The sequence below is a fragment of the Sturnus vulgaris genome, chromosome 24 (genome assembly GCF_052056855.1).
Source record: "Sturnus vulgaris isolate bStuVul1 chromosome 24, bStuVul1.hap1, whole genome shotgun sequence".
NCBI lineage: Eukaryota > Metazoa > Chordata > Aves > Passeriformes > Sturnidae > Sturnus > Sturnus vulgaris.
The window spans coordinates 4,605,876-4,628,737 of record NC_142266.1 but is presented as its reverse complement, the minus strand read 5'-3'; the positions used below and the strand labels follow the sequence as shown (position 1 = coordinate 4,628,737).

At 47.2% G+C, this 22,862-nt stretch overlaps 2 protein-coding genes across 2 annotated transcripts in view; one reads left to right on the top strand and one right to left on the bottom strand.

Annotated features, from left to right (window-relative positions):
• KIAA0319L (KIAA0319 like) overlaps window positions 1-16,108 on the bottom strand; it is a 29,742-nt gene extending 13,634 nt beyond the window's left edge. The window contains exons 1-7 of the mRNA XM_014881288.2: window positions 15,972-16,108; window positions 14,794-14,960; window positions 10,320-10,969; window positions 5,103-5,385; window positions 2,962-3,063; window positions 2,020-2,117; window positions 771-858 (exon numbers count right to left, since the gene is read on the bottom strand). Coding sequence (XP_014736774.2) covers window positions 771-858; window positions 2,020-2,117; window positions 2,962-3,063; window positions 5,103-5,385; window positions 10,320-10,969; window positions 14,794-14,935 — 1,363 coding nt within the window. The 5' untranslated portion in view covers window positions 14,936-14,960; window positions 15,972-16,108. The remainder of the gene's footprint in view (window positions 1-770; window positions 859-2,019; window positions 2,118-2,961; window positions 3,064-5,102; window positions 5,386-10,319; window positions 10,970-14,793; window positions 14,961-15,971) is intronic.
• Window positions 16,109-16,395: 287 nt separating this feature from the next.
• Window positions 16,396-20,107, top strand: NCDN (neurochondrin). The gene is made up of 6 exons (XM_014881289.2): window positions 16,396-16,612; window positions 16,977-17,963; window positions 18,095-18,321; window positions 18,482-18,706; window positions 18,927-19,069; window positions 19,368-20,107. The coding sequence occupies exons 1-6, from the start codon at window positions 16,511-16,513 to the stop codon at window positions 19,832-19,834; spliced, it is 2,151 nt and encodes a 716-aa protein (XP_014736775.2). The 5' UTR covers window positions 16,396-16,510; the 3' UTR covers window positions 19,835-20,107.
• The last annotated feature ends 2,755 nt before the right edge of the window (window positions 20,108-22,862 follow it).

Here is a 22,862-nt window from a genome sequence, read left to right as displayed (position 1 = left end):
TGGCTGCTGCTCTGAAAAGTGAAGGATTTTGGTGCATGCTGCCAGCTGCAAAGTCACTGCTTATATGGAAATGATCAGCCACAGCACCCACAAGACCAGCCACACACTCTTGCTAATTTAGGGAGTGCAAGAGCCCTTCTTTGCCCACAAAGCTTGGACAAGAAGTCTTGCTGAAGACTGCAAAATGAAGGGGTTTTATTGAAACCTGTGGTTGTCTCTTTACACAGGCCACCTAAAAAGTGAGGCAGTCAGCACAAAGATGTTGTATCTCAAGATGCTGTATCTCCACCAGCTCGTCTGCAAACCATGTCTTACAATAAGGAATGAGATTTGACTTAACCTGCCTGTGGTTGGGAATGATATTCCTCACTGGACAGGAAAGAAAGAAATCTCCAAAGCAGCTTCAGAACTCTGGCTTGCCTTCAGTTTTTTTTCCTATTGCTATAAGCTGTTTATCAGACTGCAGCTAGTTTTTATAGAAGCAGTGGCCTTTCAGGGTGAGGTGTTTGCTGAGCACTTCCCTATCAGGTTTACAGCTCTTTTATCAAGTGTCTGGCTTGATGCAGTACAGCAAAAATAGCTGTGTATTAGCAGTAGCTTCCCATCTCAGGAAATTATTTAATACATACATATATATATATACACACACTGCAAGTTCACAGCACAATGAATTAGCACTACACTAAACCAAATAATCTAACTCCATGGTACAGCTGCCTTGGCTTGTCAGAGAAGGGTGAAGTCAAGGAAAATCCAATCCCAGCACTCACTTGGCTTCACTGTTACATTCACATATCCCTCTCCGTGTGCGTTTTCCCCATCAACGACCACTTTGAACTCGTACAGGCCAACAGTCAGCTGGAAACAAACACAAAAGATTATTTACCTACAGGTTGGTGGCACCTTGTCAGGACCTATTGGAAGGTCAAGTTCCTGTGCTTTGGCACAGGAGCACCCAGGCAATTGTGCTTCAGCCTCTGCATACATAGCAAAGGATGGTTTCCAGGTCAAAATGGTATTACACATATTTTAGTTTACAATGGCTATGAAGAAACCAGAGACTCGTATTTCTCTCTGCCACAGGATTGTCAGTCAAGCTTTATTTTCCAGCAACAAAAGGCAAACAGAGGAGAGATAACAGAGATTAGTTCAGGTTGTCTGGCCACAGGAATCTGTACTAGCAGATTGCATTTGAGGTGAGAAAGGCTACATGTAAGAAGAAAATCTCTTCTTGTGTGTTTTTATAAATGCAAGTGTTTTTTCTCTTCCTTCTAGGGGGTATGAGCCAGGCAGTCACCTCTTCACCATTCACCATTCACTGTTGAGCCAAAATGAGAGGGTGAGGGACCAGGTGCTGGATAACAATCTTGATATCCAAAAGGCTGAAGCCCTGACAGAGACCTGCACACTCCTTTCAAAATGTCTGGCTCTGCATGATATCCTTACTAAACCCTGTAGAATTTTTTTCCTGAGTGCAGCAGAATCCAGGCTGCTCAAAGGAATGTCTCAAGTACAGAACTGTATATTCATTGTACTTAGAGTCATTTCCTTGTTAAGAATTCCCATGTGCAGGAACTGGCAACCCTTTCCCTGTTAAGAGCTTGTCTAAGAGCAGCAGCCAGGGACATGCCACGAGGTATTGCAGGGCTCTCATTAATGGAAGCAGCAAGTCTCTCTTCCAGTGGGCAGTAAAAGGCCCAGTGTAACCAGACAACCATACTGTCCCAGGAATATTCCCACCCCTTGTTACTGTTAATTTCTGCCATTTGTGTGCCTTGTCACACTGCTTGTAGGCAGCTTGTACCTCCTGAAATCAATTTCTTCTTTCCCTCGTGCCAGATCAATGTCCTTTTTCTATGTGCCTCAGAAGAGGGCTTGCAGTTGAATGTTGGCTGCCTGCCCATCATGCAATTTCCTACTCATCCTGAAATCCCATACAAGTCTTTCCTGGCTGCTGGGGTCCCCATCTTCTCCACCTGGCATTTAATACAACAAAATACAAAGCAGTCAAAGCTTTACCTTAGACAGCTTCAGGGTCCGGGAGTGCTTCCCTGCCATTTCTCCACTGTAGTCTTTTGGATGAGTAATCAACTCCCACTCATAGGAATATGTGGTTCCTTAAAAAAAAAGAAAAGGTCCAAATGTTTGTTTTCAAAGTCTGTCTTTCTGCCATGCTAAAGAACTGCAAAAGTATTAAACATTTACAAGGCACATTCTGCTGCACTGTGGAGAAATGAGACAGCTTGGGCTGTGGCTTTTTGGGAATATACCCAGGGAAAGAGACAATCTGTGCTTCTAAACTCATTTACTCTGGAATCAAAACCCATCTTTCAGCCTCCAGGGCAATAAAGAGCTTTGGAACAATCACAGCTCCAGGATAATAAGAGAGAAAAGCCTTATCACATCCTCAGATCCTGCAGACACAGAAATGCCAATTTTTGAACAGGAATGAATCAATCCCTGCTGCACAACACAGAACACACCTGCCTCTGCAGCTCCCACTGCCACAGTGGACAGAGTTAAGATAAGAACTTTAAAAATACCTGCCAACAATTTGCATGATGAAATTAGGAGTGTATAGAATGTGTTTCTCAGCAGGCAAATATCCCAATGGACATTTCAATCACTTGCTAATACAGCTCAGTTCCTATCAGCAAACATCAAGAATAGATGCTAAAAATCCAATTCTTCCTCACACACCACCCTGAGAATGTGTTATCTCTTCTCCCATCTCTTCCCACAATCTCCCAAATTCCATTGGCTTTGTAGCACTTTCCATTTTTTTGTGTCTATTTTCTCTAAGAGGCAGCACGAGGCAGTAGCTGAGTATGAAACATTTCCAAAGGAAAGTGCTCTCTGACAAAGGACATTTTCAAGACTGCCCTTATGACATGCCATACATAAAGACTGTTTGCCTTTTCACATCCCAAGCCCTTAGCAGAACTCCCAGGGAAGCCTTACCAGGTGGTGGTTCAGGAAGCACAAAGGCATTCAGCTGAACTTCATTCTTTGGCAGGGTCACTTCCACGCTGTCTCCAGCAGAAACCACCAGCTCCTTCATAGCTGAAAGGGACAAATACAGAGTTGGAAGAGGAACAGGGGAAAAAAAAAATATATATAAATCCACCTTGGTTTCAGTTTATGGAATAAACCCCAGCTATAAATGGTGATGTATTTTGTAAATATTCTGTTCCTCAAGAGACCTCCCATTATAAGTTTTGCTCTGCTTGTCAGTGCAAAAGCACTAATGGGGGTTTACAATTTCCAGACAAGCCCAAAATTACTCAGTCACCTCTCTCTTTGCAGATACTGTGCTGAAATGTGGCCCTTGGGCCCTGCACAGGAGAGTCTCTTCACCCAGGTCCAGCAGGATGGGAAGGGCTTGACTTGACAGCTTTTTTGGCAGAGAACTCAGCTGCAGGCTCATGGCACTGCGAGACAAACACTGCTACTTCCAAACTGCAATTCCAGAGCTTCACAAACATATAAAGAATCCACAGAATTTCTTTTTTGAAAAACTGCTTGAGGGCTAAGAGAATTTTTTTAAACCTGCATAGCTGCCACACTGGGTATGGAAGCTCAAGATACAAACCTGGTCCTTTTATTTATATTTTCTTTTCCATCCCCGCTCAAGAATTTTCTTGCCATTCCATTTCAAATAAACTGACAGGTTGCTTTAAAAGACTACAAGGTAACCTTGAAAACTATGGCCAGGGACATATTTTTTTTTTCTGCTTTTTATTAGCATTAAGATAACCAGAAAGTTGAACACATTTTTTAAAAACACCTCTTGGCCTCCTCATCTCCTTCTTCCCTTCCCGTTTGCTTTATACTTGTCTTTTTATTACTGGACTTGGGAATCATGCATAGAAAATACATTTTCTTAATTTGACCCTGTCAAAGACAATGTTTCAGAGGTATGCACGAAAAATCCAAGTTTAAAAAACGGGAAAAAAGGACCTTAAACATTCAGCTATTTCCCCACCTTTATTATCTATTATTTATCTATCTTCAAATTTTAATAGCTAGTAGAATTAACCACCTTTTTTTCCCCTCTCAAATACTCCATCAGTCTTTCACCTGCAAAGAGTTCCAAGGCAAAAAGCAAATCAGATCTCATCAGGAAATAATAAAAACAAAACCAGACAAACAGATAAACCCTGGAAAAGCTTGGTAGCTTGGAAAAACTACACTCTACATCATCTCTGCGTGGGTTAGCAAAACCAGGAGGCCCTGGCTATCTTAGTCTTCCCAGACAAGCCAATGAAGATGTTTAAAGTATATTTTCCAGTTTTAGCTGGGGTAAGCCCTTAAAAAAAAAACAAAACCAAACCATTAACTTGTCAGCACAAGCAGCCAATGAGTTTCCTGCCAAAAATATCTCTGGATGCAGTGCTTCCCTTACACTTTCCATTTGTTCCCTTGTAAGGGAAAGGAACCCTAAATTCAAAAGAAATTCAGCTGTGAATGCCTCAGCACACTGGATTAAGTGAATTCTGAGCCACCACACGAGCAGTACACGCCATTCCCTGTGCGTGGCCACCCCTACAGGGAGAGCTGACAGCCTGGCTGAGGGAACAGAGCTGCCAAAGGGCATTTTGGCCTTTATGCATTTTCAACAGCCTGTTTTAGGAAATAGCAGTGTGAACAGAAACATCATCATGCTGCAAAGCAAAGCATGGGCTAACAGCCAAGTACACTGTTCTCCACGGCTGAACTGTGCAGAGACACTTCAGGGACAGAAAATAATCAGTTACACCCTTTTATGAGCACACATTAAGATTTCTGCTCGATTTGATGGATAGCAGCATGCCAAGGCTACTGGAAAAGCACTTCCTGGGACACATCTCAGCCTTCACTTCGGGAATTAAGATATCCCCATTAGCTCCCAGCTGTCCTCACATGCAATGGTCACATGCAGATTTATGATGCCCAAGTCCCATTCCAGAGCTCAGGAGTTACTGGCATCCAACAGCACATGTGCTGACACAGGTAGCTCAGTATTTTCTCCAAGGTACCACAATTCTCTGCTATTTTTCCACACTGCCTTGGCTTGAAAAAGCCTGAGCAGGTGAATTTTCTGGAGCCCTGCAAGTCCTCACCTGGCGTGGTGGCAGCAGTGCTTGGGGCTGCAGCAGGGCTGCTCTGGGCTGTAGGAACACTGCCATTTGTGAAGACTCCACTGGGCACAGAAGTCGCTGCCTGTACCTTTGCTGTGCTTTTCACTGGCACAGGGCTGTCTGTGGGAAACACCTCAGAGTGAGGATGGGCATCACCAGGCTGCCCAGGCTTCTCAGTCTTCCCTGGAGCTGTCAAGTCCAGTGCCACAGGGCTGGAGAACGTAGCCAGCACTGATGGTGCTGGTGCAGATGTTCCTGTGTGGATCTGTAAAGGAAAAAGTTGTCTGAGTTTGACCTGAACACTCAATGGCAGTTTTAAGTTGCCCTTCTCTTCCTCCACAGTTAGGGAGGCTGAAAAATCCCTGGTTTGGAATTTTTACAGCTTCCTCTTCTCTCTTCTGAAGTGCTTCTCCATGTTCTTCCTCCACAGCAGACAGGCCATTTCTACCCCAGCTGAACACCAGTTAACACCAGACTTAGCTACAGCATTAAATACCAAGGCTGTTGATGTGGCAAATATAAGAGAAGATCCAGGTTCAAAACTGCAGTGAGTGGAGCTAAAAGAACAGAAAGATGGGATAAGGCAGACCCTAAAGACTGGGACCACAAACTGAGGTTCATTTACTTTGGCTGTGATTTCTTCCTGAAGCCATGCAGTAGGCCAACAAGAAGCAGGAGGATTACAGTGGCATTTTTATGTAATAACTGAATTGTTGCAGCAAGAGGAAATTTATTTTGGAGTCATTCTTCAAAGCAAGGTGAGCTGACACACAGAGCTCCCTGCATGCCTGCCCCAGGAGATGCTGCTGGGGCAGGGAGAGGAGTTGGAGGGCAAAAGGTTTGCTCACATCCACACAGGATGAGCCACTTGATTGAAAATAATCAGAGTGGTAGGAACAATTTCCTTTCTTTCATCAGAAAATTCCTTTTACCTAGCCCCATTCCAGGTCCTAGCCTGCCAGACCATACTCCTGACAATTTACCCTCCACTGTGAAGTTCATGTGTGTAGCACACTTTTTTTTTTTTTAGTTAACACTATTTTGAGAACAGCTGCTAAATATTTAAAATGGAGCCATTTACCATCTTTGACTCAGAAAGTGCTTTGGAGCTGAATATCTCATCACTACTCCCCATTAGAGAAGTGATTAAAAGCTCATATTGGAGGAAATATACTCAAGCTTTCAGACCATGCTGCTGGCATTCAGTCCAGGAAACAGGAACTGGGAAAACACTCCAGACCACAGTGGGCAACATCCTTGTCAGTAAACAGGCTAGGCTTTAGAAAACACTACATGTTGGTTGTAAAAATAAAGTGTGTGCTGCCCACACTGAACAACCAGCCAAGCCAGGAGCAGCAGTGAAGGCACTGAGGGCTTCTCTGCAAAGTTTTTGTTTCAGCCTTAGGCAAATAATTTCTTCTCACCATATCTAAGCTCACTTTCCTCACAGAATGCAAAACAATTGTTTGATTAACACCTGAGCTTTATGGACCAAAGAATCAAACGTTAGTGTTACAGACATAAGCTGGCTTCCTTTATTTGGTTACTTGCTAATGGCTTACTTAAACAGAACTATGGATTCTTTGGAATCCATGCAGGAAAAATCGGGCATGCTGCTCTTCCTCATTGGCCTCAGGACAGCTGGATGTCCCAAGCTGTATCATCTTCCACCCACTGACAAATTCAAAGGGTACTGACTCCCTTTCCTCAAGATCAAGTTTGAAATGCTGGCAGGAGAGAGAGGGGAACAACCAGACAGGAACTCAAGTGAGACTCTTCAGGAAAGGCACAGGAGCAGAATGTTTCCATGACTTCCTGCAACTATGGAAAACCACTTTTTGCTTCTCAAGAATCAATCCAGAAGGGTGACAAGAACAAGAGTCACAAACAACACACAGGAGACCCACATTCACCTGCTGGCCACAGCAGGGTCCCCACTTTGCTTGGCAATATTTCCAGTGAGCTGAATGTTTTCTTGATTCACTTTTAATTCCCCAAAAACCCCCACTTTACAGTTAAGAGACATCCTCTTCCTTCCAAAAGTCTTCAGGATGAATTGACAGCCAAATGTCTGTGGAGAGCTCAAATAAGATAAGCTTTCCCAGGGGCAACATAACAGGCAAAAATGCCTCTAATGCTTGCAAGCTGAGACATTTCTTATCTTTGCTCCATAACTCTGAATTCTTTAAAGCAAAGAACAGATTATTTCATTCTTGGGGATAAATGACAAGGAGACTAGAAGTTTGCCAGCTGTCCTATCTTATTAGCTTAGAAAATAGAGAGAAGTGACACATTGGCCTGAGTCAACACAGGAGCCTCAGACAATTTTGATTCCAACCCCTAAATGCCTTTGGCCTGAAACAAATAGCCTGGTGTCCTTGTCTGAGAGTCCCATGTCTGTTAGAGAGACTAGAGCAGCCCTGTGCAGCAGAATCCACACTGAGCCCAAGTTGCTTGAGAGAAAAATACCTCTATCCTGGAATTTACTTTTATTTTTCAATTTAAATAGGCCTGGTCTGAATTTACACAATGGGCTCTTTTCAGCTTTGATGGTGGTGTCCTTGCTGTCTGCAAGTGCCACATCTGTGAAGACTCTTAAGACACTAAAATGTCACAAACCATTACAGAGTAATGGTAAAGAGAGACATTTACTTTTTCCCCATGGATGAAAAGCACCCAGCACTTGCAGGAAGAGTGACAGCAAGAATCAAACAGGGGGCTTGATGTAAGGGCAGGAATGAGTTCTCTGGCTCTGTTGCAATGCCCTGGCTCCAGCCTTTCCCAGTCTGCCTGCAGAGATGCTGCAGTGCTGCAGCAGTCCTGCTCATCAGCAGTGCTGCACTTAAATGCTTCTCCTGACTGGCTATTAAATGTGTTGCTATATTTTAAAATTGACAAGGAATTCTACAACGAGACAGAAAAAACTGGTGCCTGGAAAATGTCACTCACTTTAATGAAAAAGTACCAATCTCCCTTAGTTAAGGGCTGATGAGCAGGATGCACTGTGGTTTATCCTGGTTCCATAGCATGGATACAGTAAAACCAGAAATTAATGCTCACTGCACATCAGCAAATGCCATTGCAGATGGCTGTGGAGCCATCAGAACTGCAAGAGGAAAATGAAAACCCACAGAGGCAATGTTTTCCCAAAACTGCCATTTTCCTTCTCTCTGAGCCTGCAAGAGCAAAGGAAAAGATTTTCCTTCCACGCATTCAATGCTCAGCAGCAGCAGAGAAAAAGCACTTTGATTTCAAATGTCCTTTCCTACTTCAGGTGTGTGATGCTCTCAGGTATGAACAGCCAGTACTGTCCCCATCTTCCAACCCTTCCTAAAGAACAGCATTAAACACCCAGCCATGTGCTCCTTGGATTGGACCAAATGTAGCCCAGGAGAAATTCTACTGATTTCAGCATGGGTGTAACTTTATTCTAGTCCATAACCAACCCTCCTGGAAGGCCTGGCCATGTCCCAAGAAAACAGTCTCCAATGTTGTATCCTTGGCTCACATTAAACTGTTCTTGGATTTGAAGTGCAAGGACAGCTGCAGAGCTGGCTTTGCATTTTGCAGGTAAAGTTGGATGGTTCAATAATCCCAGATGAAGCCCAGGTGGATATTTTAATTCTTCCTTCTCCTCAAAAATGCAAATTCCAGGAATTCCCTCATACCCCTCTATTTTAGTAAAAAGATTTTATTTTTTTGAACTTGCATTTTGTTAAGAGACATGGACTTTCTTATTAGCAAAAACCATCAAGGAGACTAAAAACCTTTCCCCAGCACACGTCCAACAGTGCACATTAATGACAATGGGAGCACTTCCTAAAGATGAGAAATCCTGCATGTTCAGCAACATTCAGAAGCTGATTAATCAGTGTAATTTAATATTTGCAACCAGTTTACTAGACACACAATGGACACTAATAGCAGGATAACCTGGAAAGCAAAACTGCAAACAGAAGAAGCAGGGAGATGTAAAAGCTGTTCTCCAAGAGCAAGAGAAGACATTTAAGAGTGGCTGCAAAGACATCTGCTCACATGTGTGACAGCTGAGAGAATGGGGTCACCGTGCTCAGCTCAACTGCTAGGAGGAGGAAAGACAGGGAGGGTGGAAAGGCTGCAGCATTGCAGGGGAGAGAGAAAGCTGAGCTCAAGTTGGCCCCAGATGCTGAGGGGGGGTCTGAAAAATAAACCATTTGTCAAGTTTTAGTGCCTGGTTTCACATGTCACCCTGGCTGCCCGGGAGCTCTGGGCAGCGTCCCTTGGCTGCTCGCCACATCCTGCTCCAGGGTGGTGGCTCAGGCAGTCACAGCCCTACCTGCAACCAGGATTTGAAAAATTCAGTCATTTCCAGAACCGGAGGCACCAGTTTTGTACAATGCCAAATCCCTGAAACATGGCAAAAGCTATTTCAGGAACAGCTTAACAAACTAGAACTGTATTTCACCATCAGGAGTGCACTTTGAGATAAGGCTCAAAAAATTATTTGCAGATGTAAAAATACAAGTATCACTTAACAATTCAAATGTGCCAAATTCTCTGTAACATCAAGATGTAGTGGCTTAACACTGTATGTATTTGGAGTAGAGACTAAACTGATTTCATTCACCCAGTGCCAAGGTAAGCTTTGGTGGATTTGAGAAACTGAAGCACTCTTCAAAAAAGAGAACATTTGGCATAAGATGCCAACTCAAGCAAGCAGATTGACATCGAAGTACACTGTGAGCTCTATGCATGACTCTATAAAATAACATAAAAATAAATAATGTATTTAACTGCCTCGATTCAGCATTAAATGAAAACAGCTTATTTTATTGTGTGGATCTGAACAGGTTCTTTTAAAGGTAACAGTTTTCAGCTCCCAAACAATTCCCACCGACATGTCACCATTCTTCTTATCTGGGCAAGCACACTGTGTGATTATACAGAGGATAAGCATTATCACAGACTCCATCCTGCCTCACCTTCCCACTTCAACAGTTTATCCCAGCTAAGAAAAGGGGGGGAAGAAACCTACCCCAAAACCCAAACAAAACCCCAAACCGCTGGCCATGCCTTCTGATAGGAGGCTGAAAACTGGTAACCTAAAAGGTATCCAATCACTTAGGCAGTTCCAACTACCTCTGGCTTCTACCTGAAGCCAGACTGAGGAAGGGGACAGCTGTCCCAGACAGCCCCACTCCAGCCCCAGCAATCACTCACCTGGGGCAAGTCATCGGCATCCTGTGACCTGCTCACATTATTGCTCTTAGGAGGGAGTGCATTTCTGGGGTTCTGTTCTCTTGGATTCTGTCCATTTTTCTGCAAGTCTTGCTTTTGATTTTCTTTCTCAGGAGCAGCTCTGTCTGCCACTAGGTGCCTCAGGACCTGATCCTTCAAGCGCTCTGCTTCACTTTGGCTGCTTCTGGAGCTCTCTGTCAGATCCCTTCTCAGGAGCTGCACCCTGTTACCTGCCAACCTCCACTTCTGGAATGATCTCCGCAGTCTTTTCTTCCTCTGGACAGGGATATCCCAGTCCAACCACTTCTGACTCCAAGCCTTCATACCACCTTCCATATGGAAGTTTAACAAGTGCTCTGTGCTTTTTGATTTCTTTAAAAACACCAAAACAGAATCTGAAAAGCCAGTCTTGTTGGCCTGACACGTGCCAGGCACGGTGCAGTTCACCTGGATGCACATATTTTCCAAGAACCAAAAGGCATCACAGGTGGGGTGCTGGCAGCAAGTGGCCTGACAGGAGCTCAGAGTATGGAACCCTTCCAGAAGCTGCAAATGGTGACCTGCCCACGATGTCAAACGGCCACCAAGCAGGATCTTCCCCAGCTCACATTTAGATCCATTCCAGTTTGCATCTGGGAAAGAAGAGGGAAGACAGACAATTCTCAATCCTTTAAAGTAGTCGATAATAGATCTCACCACTATTGTAAAGAGGAATTTGGGGCACAGGAATAACATAGGACAGCAGATATAGGAAAGTATATCTGACTTCTCAAAATCTCTACCTGGCCTCACTATCCAGTACCTACACGAGATTTTAAGGAACAATCTGCTCCTCCTACCTAAGCTACCACCACACTTTCCAACAGGAATGGAGAAGCAAAAGTGAAGACAGAAATGTTCCTGTTTCAGAGGAGCCCATAATACCCACAACTGAGCAGCTGGACCAAGGTCACACAAAGTTCAGAGCCAGAAACTGAAACTCGAAAACCCAAGTGCAGTTCTTTAACCAGTTATGGCCTTGCCTCTCTGCCCATAGTCTGCCTAGAAGGAAAACACTGCAAGAAGTGGCACTGGCTTGGTGCACAGTACAGAGGTATTTTTAACTCTTCCATGCTGATATTTGACATCAGTTGCTTATTTTGACTGAATTTGCTCCAGTTGGGATGTTGTTAACAGCTTCTAGAAAAGGGTACTGCAAGGCAAAGCCTTGCCACCACCCTGCCATAGTGTTTTTCATTAAAACCCCCCAAACATTTGACATAATTTCTGTTCAGAGTCAAGTCACTTCAGGTCTCAGCTCTGCAGTAAAGCAGCAACTGCTTTGCATATGGATTCTTTTTTTCTTAGCTTGAAAATTTTGCAGGGATCAATGGATTAAAGGCTTCCAAAATTCAGAGCTCTGCAGATTAAGGACTCCCTAAAAATAGCCTAATGACCTATGGGACTGTTACACTGTGCTGTGTTCAGCATCCAAGTGATAATAGGTCATTGGAAGATTACTTTATAAACAGTGTTGCTGGACTGGGAGTTGTGCAGCTGGAGAATATGCTCCAGATCTGGCTCTCTCCCTGTCAAGAATGGAGTTCTTGAACACAACACAAATGGGAAACATTTTTCTCCATTAAAATAAAATCTGAATTTAAATTAGAATATCCTGATTGAGAATGAACTCAAGTTTAGTGACCAAGTCATGGGGGACAGAGCTCCCTGTCTGAACCCACCACTGTGCAGAAGGGGGAGAAGCTCCTCACTTGAGCAATGAAAGGTGCAAAAGAAACTCTGCAAATGTTCAACAGCAAGAGAAGTTGACATCAGCACCTTTAAAAACCTCATCACTTTTGTCACACCTCATCAACACACAGCACTTCCTAGGAGAGAGAGAGAAGACAGGGAATCTGTGTGCCCAGGGCAACAGCCAAGCTCATCAGAGCTGAAATGCCTGGACAGCCAGGTATGTGTGAGCCAGATCCTGGCACCACTGTCACAGCCACAGGCAGGGACAAACTCCTGGCACCAACCTGATGGGGCTGGAACTAGAACAGAATATGGAATCTGTGTACACACCAAACCCACGTGTATGCACACATGCACACACACTCTCTTGCAGTCTCTTAAAGACTAGGAGAAACAATAACAAATTGAAGAATTACAACATTTCTGTGAATTTCACCAGGATCTCATCCACTCAGATTTACATTTTGCCTGTAAAATTCCCTTTCTGTTAAAGGTGAATCACTGTCCCTAATATATCCTGTGCATGAGGGAAGTGTGCTGCTTCCCACATTACTAAAATCCTTCCTCCTCCACTACTGCTCATCCATCTCTCCTCATGTCAGGCCTGGCTCACACATACCACTCAAATTAAGGCTTGATATGGAAGCAGCGAAATTCAGCAGCAGTTTCTAGTACTGGGCTTAGAATTAGGGCACACACAGAATGGGGCATATTTAAGAGAAAAATGTTCTGGGAGAAGATATCCCTTGTGACAAATCACTACATAACACAGATATTATATTTATTCATCTCAAATGTAAAGCCTGGATCCCCAGAAACATCTCCTCAGCATGTCAGAGCCATGACTTAGTCTGGATGACACAACATTACCATGCTGAGAGCATTCTGCTGCTCTTTTAACACACTGCTAAAACAAGATTGAATAATATTTTGGATACATTTCATTTCCAGAATTCTGCTAATGGCCACTTGGGACATGTTTATTTGAAATCAGACAGTATGTTCTTCTGAATTGCTGTACATGGACAGCTTAAAACTCAGATAACTCCCAGGAATGACAGAAGTGAACTCCCAGCATGCCAGCCCAGCATTCCAGATTGTGAATTTTCCACAGAGACATACTGATTTTCACTTGCCCTGGGAGAAAACAGAGTTTACACTTGCATTTCATCTGTGGAAAGCAGGAATATTCCTGAGGATGAGTTCCCTCCTAAGCTCAGCACCACACAAGTCACAAGACACCCGCACCGTGGGTGTGCTTAGTCACTTTTCCATATTGTTTTTGTCACATCAGTGGAGAAAACTGCTCTTCCCAGGAACTCAGGAGTTCCTGTCCCAGGGATGCAGCTCACAGCTTTGCTGAGCAGCAAAGGAATGGAACACACAGGAACAACTTCTATTAATAACTTCAGGTTTACAGACTTGCCCAGGCAGTTAATCCTGCCTGATAGCAGATTAATGATTAAAGACTTGACTCCATGGACTTTTTAAACCTGCCACACGTCAGTCAGTTATGTCAACACAGTCCCCCTTGCGTAACTCCACATGACCACGCTCATTTCTAGGCAGCCATAACTCCTCCTCAGCTTCACAAACTCCGCTGCCTGAGTGACACAAACAAGCCCAAAATAACAAAAACTCTGCAATGGAAAAAATGTCCACATCAGGGTGACTATGTCCATATAATTATATTTATTTCTGCACACGCAAAAACCTTAATTTAATGGACTCTTCACTCATTTAACCGTTGGACTTGATGATCTCAGACCTGCACTGTTCCAACCTTAACAATTCTGTGAATCTTGGTTTTAACTCTTCCAAGCAGAGCAGGCTTTAAACACACCAACACCATCCAGAACACCCTCTAGGAGTCTCATAGGAGCTCTAACTCTAAACTTCCAAGAAATTACTAAAGCCAGGAAATGCATGCAGGAAGCCCAGCTGATAAGGAAACACTCACCATTCAAACACTCAACCCTTTGCCAGGACCAGGAATACAAACACGTCTTTCCAGGGTCTAAATTAACTGATTAAGATCACACAGCTCATGAGCTTAATCAAATCTGCCACTGGGAACTATCCAGGAAGGTCCAGTAACACAACAGGAACACTGCAGCTGCCTGGAGAACACGTCCACATAACTGGGAAACAAAGCAAACCAACCTCTTCTCAAACCAAACATCACACAATCCATTAGAGGAAAGCTTTCATATGAGCCACTAACCTGGTTATTTATTTGAGCTGGAGATTGGTTGCTCAAGTTTGAACAGGAAATAAAAAAACCAAACATAACCGTTGCCTGTAGGCAAATAAAGACTTCTGACAGACTGTTCTTAAGAAGAGCATTAAACATCTTAGGGCTAAAAAACACTCCTGCCTTTCCAGGTTGCTTTCCTTAAATTAAGCTATTTTCCAGATTATCACTTGTTACTTTTGTCAAAAATTAAGGTTGGAAAAAGCTCTCTCTGAGATATAAGCTACACTTTTGAAAGCTCATTTACTAACTGCTAAGGGTGGTGTCTTGTTTGGTTAAAACAAAAATCAACAGCTTTGGTTTGTTAGTTTAAAAAAATCAATCAAAAAGGAAACCAAAAAAACCCCCAACACTATAATGTCTACCAGTAAATCATTTCACTTTTCTATCAGAGTATTTTAAAAGAGTAAGAGGGACAAAGACTATAAAAATCCATACACACAGTCCCAGAGAGACCAAAAGAATCACCTGCAGAGGAGCACAAGGCACACAGGCAAGTGCACAGGTAGAACAGCTGCAGAACTCCCAGCTCCCTCGCAGCTTTTCCCAGGCAGTATCGTGACAGGAACCAGGCGCTGATGCTGGGCTTGGCTTCCAACCTCTTCTCCATGGCCTTTGTGGGCAGCAGTGGGGTTCTAGAAACATTTAGGGTAGGAAACATAAAACATCCCGTGGCAATTGAAATGTTCCTGCACAGATCCAACGAGACTGCAACGTGAACAGAGCGTTTGTAGAGGAAAAGAAATGTCTTATCAGCTGTGATTAGTCCGGCTGTTGCTAAGGAACTATCAATGTCTGATACCCAAATGAAATGTGTAGTGGCAGAGCTCCCAGTGCTGAGTTTAGAGGGCTTTCCTCTCCAGACCCCATTTTTCATCTGATATCACAGTAGCTGTCCACTGGATTCCAAACAGGCATTTAGGAAATTTCAGTTTCAAATATGCCTGAGGATTGGACAGCCAGGCAGCAGCACGAGGATAACACAGGCACTGACAACTCCTGCACATCTGCCCGGCACTGTCATTGCAGGCACGTCTGTGCTGGCTGGTGCCAGCCAGAGACAGGGAAACGAGAGCACAACGCTGGAAAACTGGGAGCTAATGCCTTGGTTTGCTTCTTACTTTGCTCCACAGGTCAGGGATCGCCAAACTTCTCTACCTTTCTAATGCCAAAGGCTATTTAATAGCCTCATATGCTAATTGAATGTAAATTATGTCTAGGTGATGCGGTAGGAGAACATTATTTCACAGGTAATAAATACTATCTATTTTAAGGGAGCAATGAAAGCATCATTAGGCACTAATTGGCACTAAATCTGCCACTTCTGAAGAATCCAAAGGGAATGCTGTTACAGGGAATGCTGTTACAATGAATGCTGTCACAGCCACATCCACCAGCGCTCCTCAAGCACTCGGAGCTTGTTACACCTCAAGGAATGGCACTCAACCGCCCGCAGCAGAGGAGGAAGAGACACAGGAAGAAAACTTCACGGGGATAAACCCGCGCCCGCTCAGCTAATAGGTCCTTGAGGAAACTTTCCGCCGCCCCGGACCCCCGGTCCTCGCACCTGCCCGGCCGGAGCCGCCGGGGCCGGGCCCGGCCCCCGCGGGAGGCGGCAGCGCCCCGTGACGCCGGCGAGTACGTACCAAGGGCGCATGGCGAGGTTCGGCGGCTCCTCAGCGGCTCCTCGGCGAGCTCAGGCGGGTACCGGGCACCGGGCACGGCCGGGACTCCAGCGCGGCGGGCCCGGGGGCACCGCGGCCTCCTGCCCCGCGGCCATGGCGGCGCCCGCGCACGCTCACCCGGAAGCTGAACCGCCGCCTCCCGGCACCAGGGCTGGGTCTGGCCGTGCGGACAGTGCCAGGGCTGTAGAGCCGCAGGTCCCCACCACTCGCTCCCCGCCGCCGGTCCCGGTCGCACCGGGCGGGGCGGGCGCGGAGGCCGCGCAGCCACAGGTGATTTGCCCACAGTTCCGCCGGAGGCGGTGGCTTCGAGCACCGCCCAACAAGGCGGCACGCGATTGGTCGGCGGCGCGGAGTCGGTGCGCGGATTGGCTGAGGGGGCAGGTGGCGCGCGTCCGTAGGCGGGGCGCTGTGAGAGAAGGGGCTGAGGGAAGGGGTTGGAGCCGGGAAAAGGGAAAGCTGCCCGTATTCCCCTCTTAGTGCTTCAGCCGCGCTTCCCAGCCATGGCCTCAGACTCTGGGGATGGGAGTGCCACGCTGAAGCGGTGCCTCGGTGTGCTCAGAGACGCGAGGAACGACAGCGAGCAGTTCGCAGCGCTGCTCCTGGTAAGGAACCGCGGAATCGCCTCAGGAGCGGGCAGAGGGGAGGCCAAACACCCTACTGGACATGGGAGTACCAGGGAAGGTGGGGATTGGGAGCTCGGAGTAAGCTGCTTCAGAGCTTTGGGGTTCCCTTCAGCAAAGCGAGGCAGCCTGGCATTGGCCTGGGAGTGCGGAGGGTCGGTCAGTGCTGCCACACTTTTGGAACAGCGTGGTAAATGTCTGGATTTGCACTTGGGCCAAGTGCCAGCTCAGTGGGTACTTCTCTGCATTAATTAAAGTTGTTTTGGCTTCTGATTTGCAAATTCCATCCTGTGTATGTACCAAATCCTTTTGCTATACTCACGCCCACTCCTGTTTTGCCTGGTAGGTGACCAAAGCAGTCAAGGCTGGAGAGGTGGACGCCAAGACCCGTCGACAGATCTTCGATGCGATCGGATTCACGTTCCCGACCCGCCTGCTGACCTCCCGGCAGCCCCCAGCCGGCTGTCCCCCGCACACCTTCCGTGCCTTCGGCCTCACCCTGCTGGCCTGTTTCTGCACCGACCCAGAGCTAGCAGGGCACTCCCAGATCCTGAACAAAATCCCAACCTTCAATGACATCCTGCTTTCCCCCTGCGACCTGGACTGCACATCCATGGTTGATGATGTGTACCAGTGCCTCAGCGCTGTGCTGGCCACGGCCAGGGGCCCCAGGGAGTTGGTGACCAAAGGGACAGTGTCTGCCTTGTGCCAGGCCTACCTGAATGGTGGTCACGGCTCTGACCGTGCCCTCGCATTGCTTGTGGGGCTGTTGGCTGTAGCAGAGGCCAAGTGCTGGCAGAGAGATGCTCCACAGCTCCTGGCTGTGCTCAGCAAGCTCTCTGGTGATTTCCTCAAGGCCGAAGACATGACCAAATTTGAGCTGTGTGAGGTTCTGCCCCACTTCATCCCCCTGTCACCTCCTCTCACAGAGAGCTCGCAGGGCTCTGAGTGCCTCTGCAGACTTTACAAAGGGCTGGCTGATGTTTTGGGCAGCAAACTCAGCCAGTCACAGCGGGACCCTGCTCTGAAGCTCGCAGCCAGCCTCGTGCAGGCCTGTGGGGCTGAGTGGATCCCAGCAGGGAGTGCTGGCAGCAAGTTCCTGGCCCTGCTGGTGAACTTGGCTTGTGTGGAGGTCCGCCTGACCCTGGAGGAGCCAGGTCCCATGGAGACGGAGGGGAAGAAAGAAGTGGTGACAGCCTGCTATGTCCTTATGGAGATGGGGATCCAGGAGTGCCTGAGGGAAGAGAACCCTCTGCTAGAAAATGTGCAGAAAGTGCAACTCATGAGGATTATGGAGGAGGCATCTGGAGCTGTAATATTCTACTTGAGAGAGGTAATGCAGAGCAGGCTCGGGGAGGTGTCTCTGTGTGGAGCAAACTCTTCCTCTTAGCCCACTGTGGTTTCCAGACCTGTGGTAGTTAATGTACAGTGACAATAATGTGTCACTTTGCTTTCTTCATGCAGGTTAAACAGGAGGAGCTGCAAGATCCTTTCATCTTTGCCTCTGTTAGAGTCCTTGGAGCTTGGATGGCAGAAGAGACATCCTCCCTCAAGCAGGAAATCTGTGAGCTCTTGCCTTTCCTTGTTGATTATGCCAGAAAGCTCTTCAAGGAGGGCAGCCCAGCTGTCAGTCTTCCCCAGGCAGAGCTGGTCAGTGCCAAGGGCTCTGCCTTACCCCAGGATGCTCTGAGGTGAGCGTTTTAAGCACATGTTGCATTTTAGAGTGAATATTTTTTCTATTTTCACTCTCCCTGCAGTGCCAGTTCTGTGGGGCTTTCTCCCCTGAGATGGATATAAATGCAGGGCTTAGACCCATTCTTCCTCATATTCCCAGTTTCTTTTCCCTTCCAGATTTCTGCTACCTGGATTTTGCCATTTAACAGCAGAGGACAGGCCCCGGGACATCCTCATCTCTGTAGGGGCACCAGCACTGCTGTGTGAGTACTTCCTGCAGCAGTGGGAGGTTCTGACCTCCAAGTCCACGGCCCCAGCACCCCTGACAAGCACTGAAATGAGTCTCCAGACCTTGTGTGGGATTTTCCTTAACCTGGTTGTTACTGCTCCGGACCTGGTCAGGTAACAGAGCTGTGGGAGCTGGCTCTGAGGTTGGCAGTGGGAAGAAAGGATGCCTTGTGCATCAAGCTTGAGGATTTGTTAGCATGCTATGCTGAAAAGGGATGTTCCTCTTTCAACACCAATTTCATTACATTTTTGGTGCTGTGTTTAACCTTGACATTCTCAGGTGCTTCTGGCACTGCTCAGAAAATGTGTCAAAAACGGTTTATTTTCTCTCCAGGTGTGACAAAACCTTTTCCTCCTTGATGGATGTGTTGCTGAACTCTCTCCCACTTCTGCTGCCTCAGAAGCATCACCTGGTTCTGGCAGCAAACGTTGCCACTCTGGGCCTGATGATGGCCAGGATCCTCGCGGGGTCAGCAGGTAAAGGAAGTTCTCATTGGCAAAGCCCACGTTGTGCTGCATGGGCAGAGACCAGGAGCCAGGAATTTGGGCTGGAGGAAGCAAATAGAAGGAAAACTGATCAAGATTATCATTAGAAAAGTGATAAACCAAAAATGCTCAGGAGCAAGGAATAAATGAAACATTCAGCAGGCTGATGTGCTGGGATGAAGAGATTTCTAGGGCAGGAAGATTTTGTCCTGCTTCACACAGCCCCACCTCAGGGCCCTTCTTTGAGTGAGCAAACTGCATTGTGACATTAATTTCCTTTTCCTTTCAGCCCTTCAGGGAACGAAGTCTGCCAAGGAGTTTTTTGGAGCTGCCCTTCGCTTCCTCTCCCAGGCCCACACGGCCCAGGCAGACCCCAGCAGCGATGGCCTGGCCTTGGCAGTGTCACCCACCTTCGTGAGTGCCTGGGATGACATCCAGGAGCTCTGGTTCCTGGGAATGCAGGCCTTGGCTGGCTGCATCCCTCTTTTCCCCTGGCTGCCACAGGCCATTCTCCAGGCTCAGTGGCTGCAGGGACTCTCGCAGTTGCTGTCCCGCGTTGCTCCGTCCTCTGTGGATTTTGAGCTTGTCACCGCTTTCCAGGCTGTGCTGGTGGAGCTGGCCAGAGCCAGCGAGCAGTGCAGGGATGTGATCCTGTCCCACCACGGCACAGAGTGGGCCAGTCTGTATGGAATGGCAGCTCTGGAACAGTGTCTGGCCGAGCAGCGAGGAGCCAGCAGCAGTCCAGGTGGGAAATGAAGCCAGACACCTGCAAAAAAAAGGTCTGTTCGAGACTTCTGGCATGTTATTTGCTGCCGGATGGGCATCCAAAAAACCCATTAAATGAGCAAACTTTACAAAACTGGAGTGATGCACCAGCGCCCAGCATGATCAACACTGCCCACATCAGTGTGCAGAACTGCTGCTGCCTCAGAACATTTCATCATGACCTTGCTCAACCTGTTGTGAGGATTTCTCTGTAAAAACAGCCTGGTTTTTTATTAAAGACATTTTATCAGTTTGTTTTTCATACTCCTCTGTGCTGGGATTTCTTTCTGCTTGCTTCTTCCATTAATACGGTCACAGTTTTGTCCAAGTAAGCCCTACAGGTTTTCACCTTATTTTCTCTGAGTCCTGCACATATTTGTAAATAACTTGGCACTACACACAGACCCCTGAAAAAGGCAGAAATGGGAAAAGCTTTATTATTTACTGATAGCATTGAGAATAATTCCTTGTGATTTGAAGATGCCATGCTGCCAGATGATTCCCCAGTTCATATCCACCACTGATACCATCATCCCAAGTTCACACCTAGAAAACCTTCCCAGCACCACTTGATTTGCTTGTTTTGCCCCATAAAACACCTGCACAAAGTACATCCATGTGATTTTCAATTTGCTCCCTCTCGCTGCCAGGGTGGGATGTACAGGGAGTTTTCCACTCTTGAAGGATTCAGTCTGCCTCTGTACCCTTTAGGGTCTGAGAATCAAAATGAGTGAGTTCCCCCTTGCTGATTCCCTGCAGACAAAAGAACATCTTGCTTTACAGAAGAGAAAGGCCACATGTACCATGGAGTAAATCTCTTATAGCACTGGCTTTACAGCTTGGCCTTCCAGTTCTCGGGTCCTGCGTTATCCCGAGGATCTTTCCCAGAGGGAGCAGCTCCACAGGGCGGCTGCTGAAGCTGAAGCTCATCCGAGCAGCGCTCCCTGCTCCTGCTTTTCCAGCAGGTGTCAGCCGAGGAGTTCTCTGGGAGCTGCTGCCTCGCCGGGCCCGGCTCTGCTGCCAGCCCGAGGCGTTGATCAGAACTCATTGCAGGGGGCTGTGGAATCGTCTGATCAAGGGAAAATCAAGCACGAAGCTGACTCAAAAGGAGGGCTGGCTCTGGGTGTATTTCTGCTTTACACTGTGTTTTTGGCTCACTGCTCTATTAGAGCAAGTGCCTTACACAACTGGAGAGGAGGCTGTTGCTCAGGGAAAGTATCTTTAGATCTTTTCACTCAGCCCTGAGCAGCCAGCACAAGTTGGAACAAAGGCAGGTGCTCCCAGTAGAGTGGTGCGAGCCAAACAGGCAAATGAGCCTCCTGGCCTTGGAAAAGAGCAGAATTTTGCAGAGCTGGGCTGGGAGAGGCTCTTCAGCCTGCCAGGAACACATCCCTGCACCGCAGGGAAACACCAGCAGGAAAAGTTAGGACTACAATGCAGTGTCAGATAAAACACCCAAACCCTCAAAGCCTTTACCTTCAAGTGCTCCCAGTCCTGTACACTCTCTTGCCTCTGGTCAGGGGTGTGGGCTTCCCATTTGTGACAGCCACTAATTAGTGCTAATGAGAAATAGGACCTGTATCAGCAGGAGGATGTTCTGCTATCCCCAGTGCAGTGGGCTTGCTGTGGGCAGCTGATTTGGTTTTGGCCATGGTTCACCACTGTGGGCAGTGGTTGGAGCTCCCACAACACCCGACCAGAGATCCAGCCTGGGCCCACAGTTCCAACACTAGCACAGTCCTAACCCAGAAGCCTTTGGTTGCTGGTCTTTAATTCCCTAAGAGGCTACCTAGGAGCAAACCAAGAGCCCAGGAAGTCCTCTGGGTCCTCCAGTTTTATCCTTACCCACATCTTAGGGAGTGGGGTTTGGCCACCAGCAGGTGTCTGGAGAGGAGCACCTGCACCTCATTCTCACACTCTCTGGGGTAAAGTCCCTCAGGTGTGAGCAGGACCATCCATGCCCTGCCAGAGCTGGACCCTCCCTGAGACCCTGATGTCTTGTCATGCACTTGTTTCTTTGCATGAAACAAAACACGCTCCTTGTGAGCCCCTCACAGCTCCTGAGCCGACAATGGAAGGGGTGAGACACCCACCTTGCTCTGGGACGTTATCAGACTGAATGCCAGTGGAGATGGCAGAGCTCCTTGAGTAATATCACTGCTCTCTTGTCCCAGGGCACTTTCCAAACATTCTTGGACAGAGAACCCCCGAAAAGACTGTTTTGCCTCCCTGAGACTGAGCACTGACAACAGTGAGCACTGCAGGAGGGGAGGGCACTGGAGCTGTTGGATGCCTCCTGCCACGTGGGCATCTTTGTTGGCTCCATGTGTGCCAGTCCACAGGCCCCAGCACGCCCGGCTGGCTCAGCCCACGCGAGGGAGATGGTGCCCCAGCAGCCTGGCCAAGGCTTCAAAGGCTGCAGGCTGTCCTCAGCCACCCCAAGCTTTGCAAGCCCAACCACAAGTTCTGCCCCTGGCAGTTGGCATCGACGGGCACAGATGATCTGATTCTAGAGAGGTGGATGTGGCATCATCTAATGTCCCCTCTCTGCCAGTGTTTGAGATCCCAGCACGGAGTGGGATTGCAGCCAGCAACACCCAAAGCAAACTGTGCTTCATGTCCCAGTGAATTTCCAACACTAGGACAAGCTCTCCAGGAGCAAGATGATTATTTGCTGTGCTCCAACAATATGGACAAAGCCTCAGAGGAGCAGATCCACATTCTGTTTCTCATTGACAGCTTAAATGTCATAATGCCATTGCAAACCTGACTATGGTAATCATTATCTTACAGCATTTATTCATCTCACCCCAAAACACTGGCAATAAAATTAAATGTTTCATAAAGCTGTTATTTGGCTGCTATGCTGCCAGAACCCAGCACAGCCTCCTCCCTCCTGCTGTGAGATGTAGCAGAGGTGATGAGAGTGGAGGTCTGAGGAGTAAAGGGGCTGCCACACTCCCTGCCCACCCCTCAGCAGGGTCCCTGATCTCCCCAAAGCCCTGCCTGGCTCTCCAGA

Coding starts and splice junctions, on each gene's coding strand:
- NCDN (XM_014881289.2), top strand. CDS start 16,511: ATGGCCTCAGACTCTGGGGATGGGAGTGCCACGCTGAAGCGGTGCCTC. Junction 17,964..18,094: donor TAATATTCTACTTGAGAGAG/GTAATGCAGAGC, acceptor TTCTTCATGCAG/GTTAAACAGGAGGAGCTGCA. Junction 18,707..18,926: donor ACTGCTCCGGACCTGGTCAG/GTAACAGAGCTG, acceptor TTTTCTCTCCAG/GTGTGACAAAACCTTTTCCT.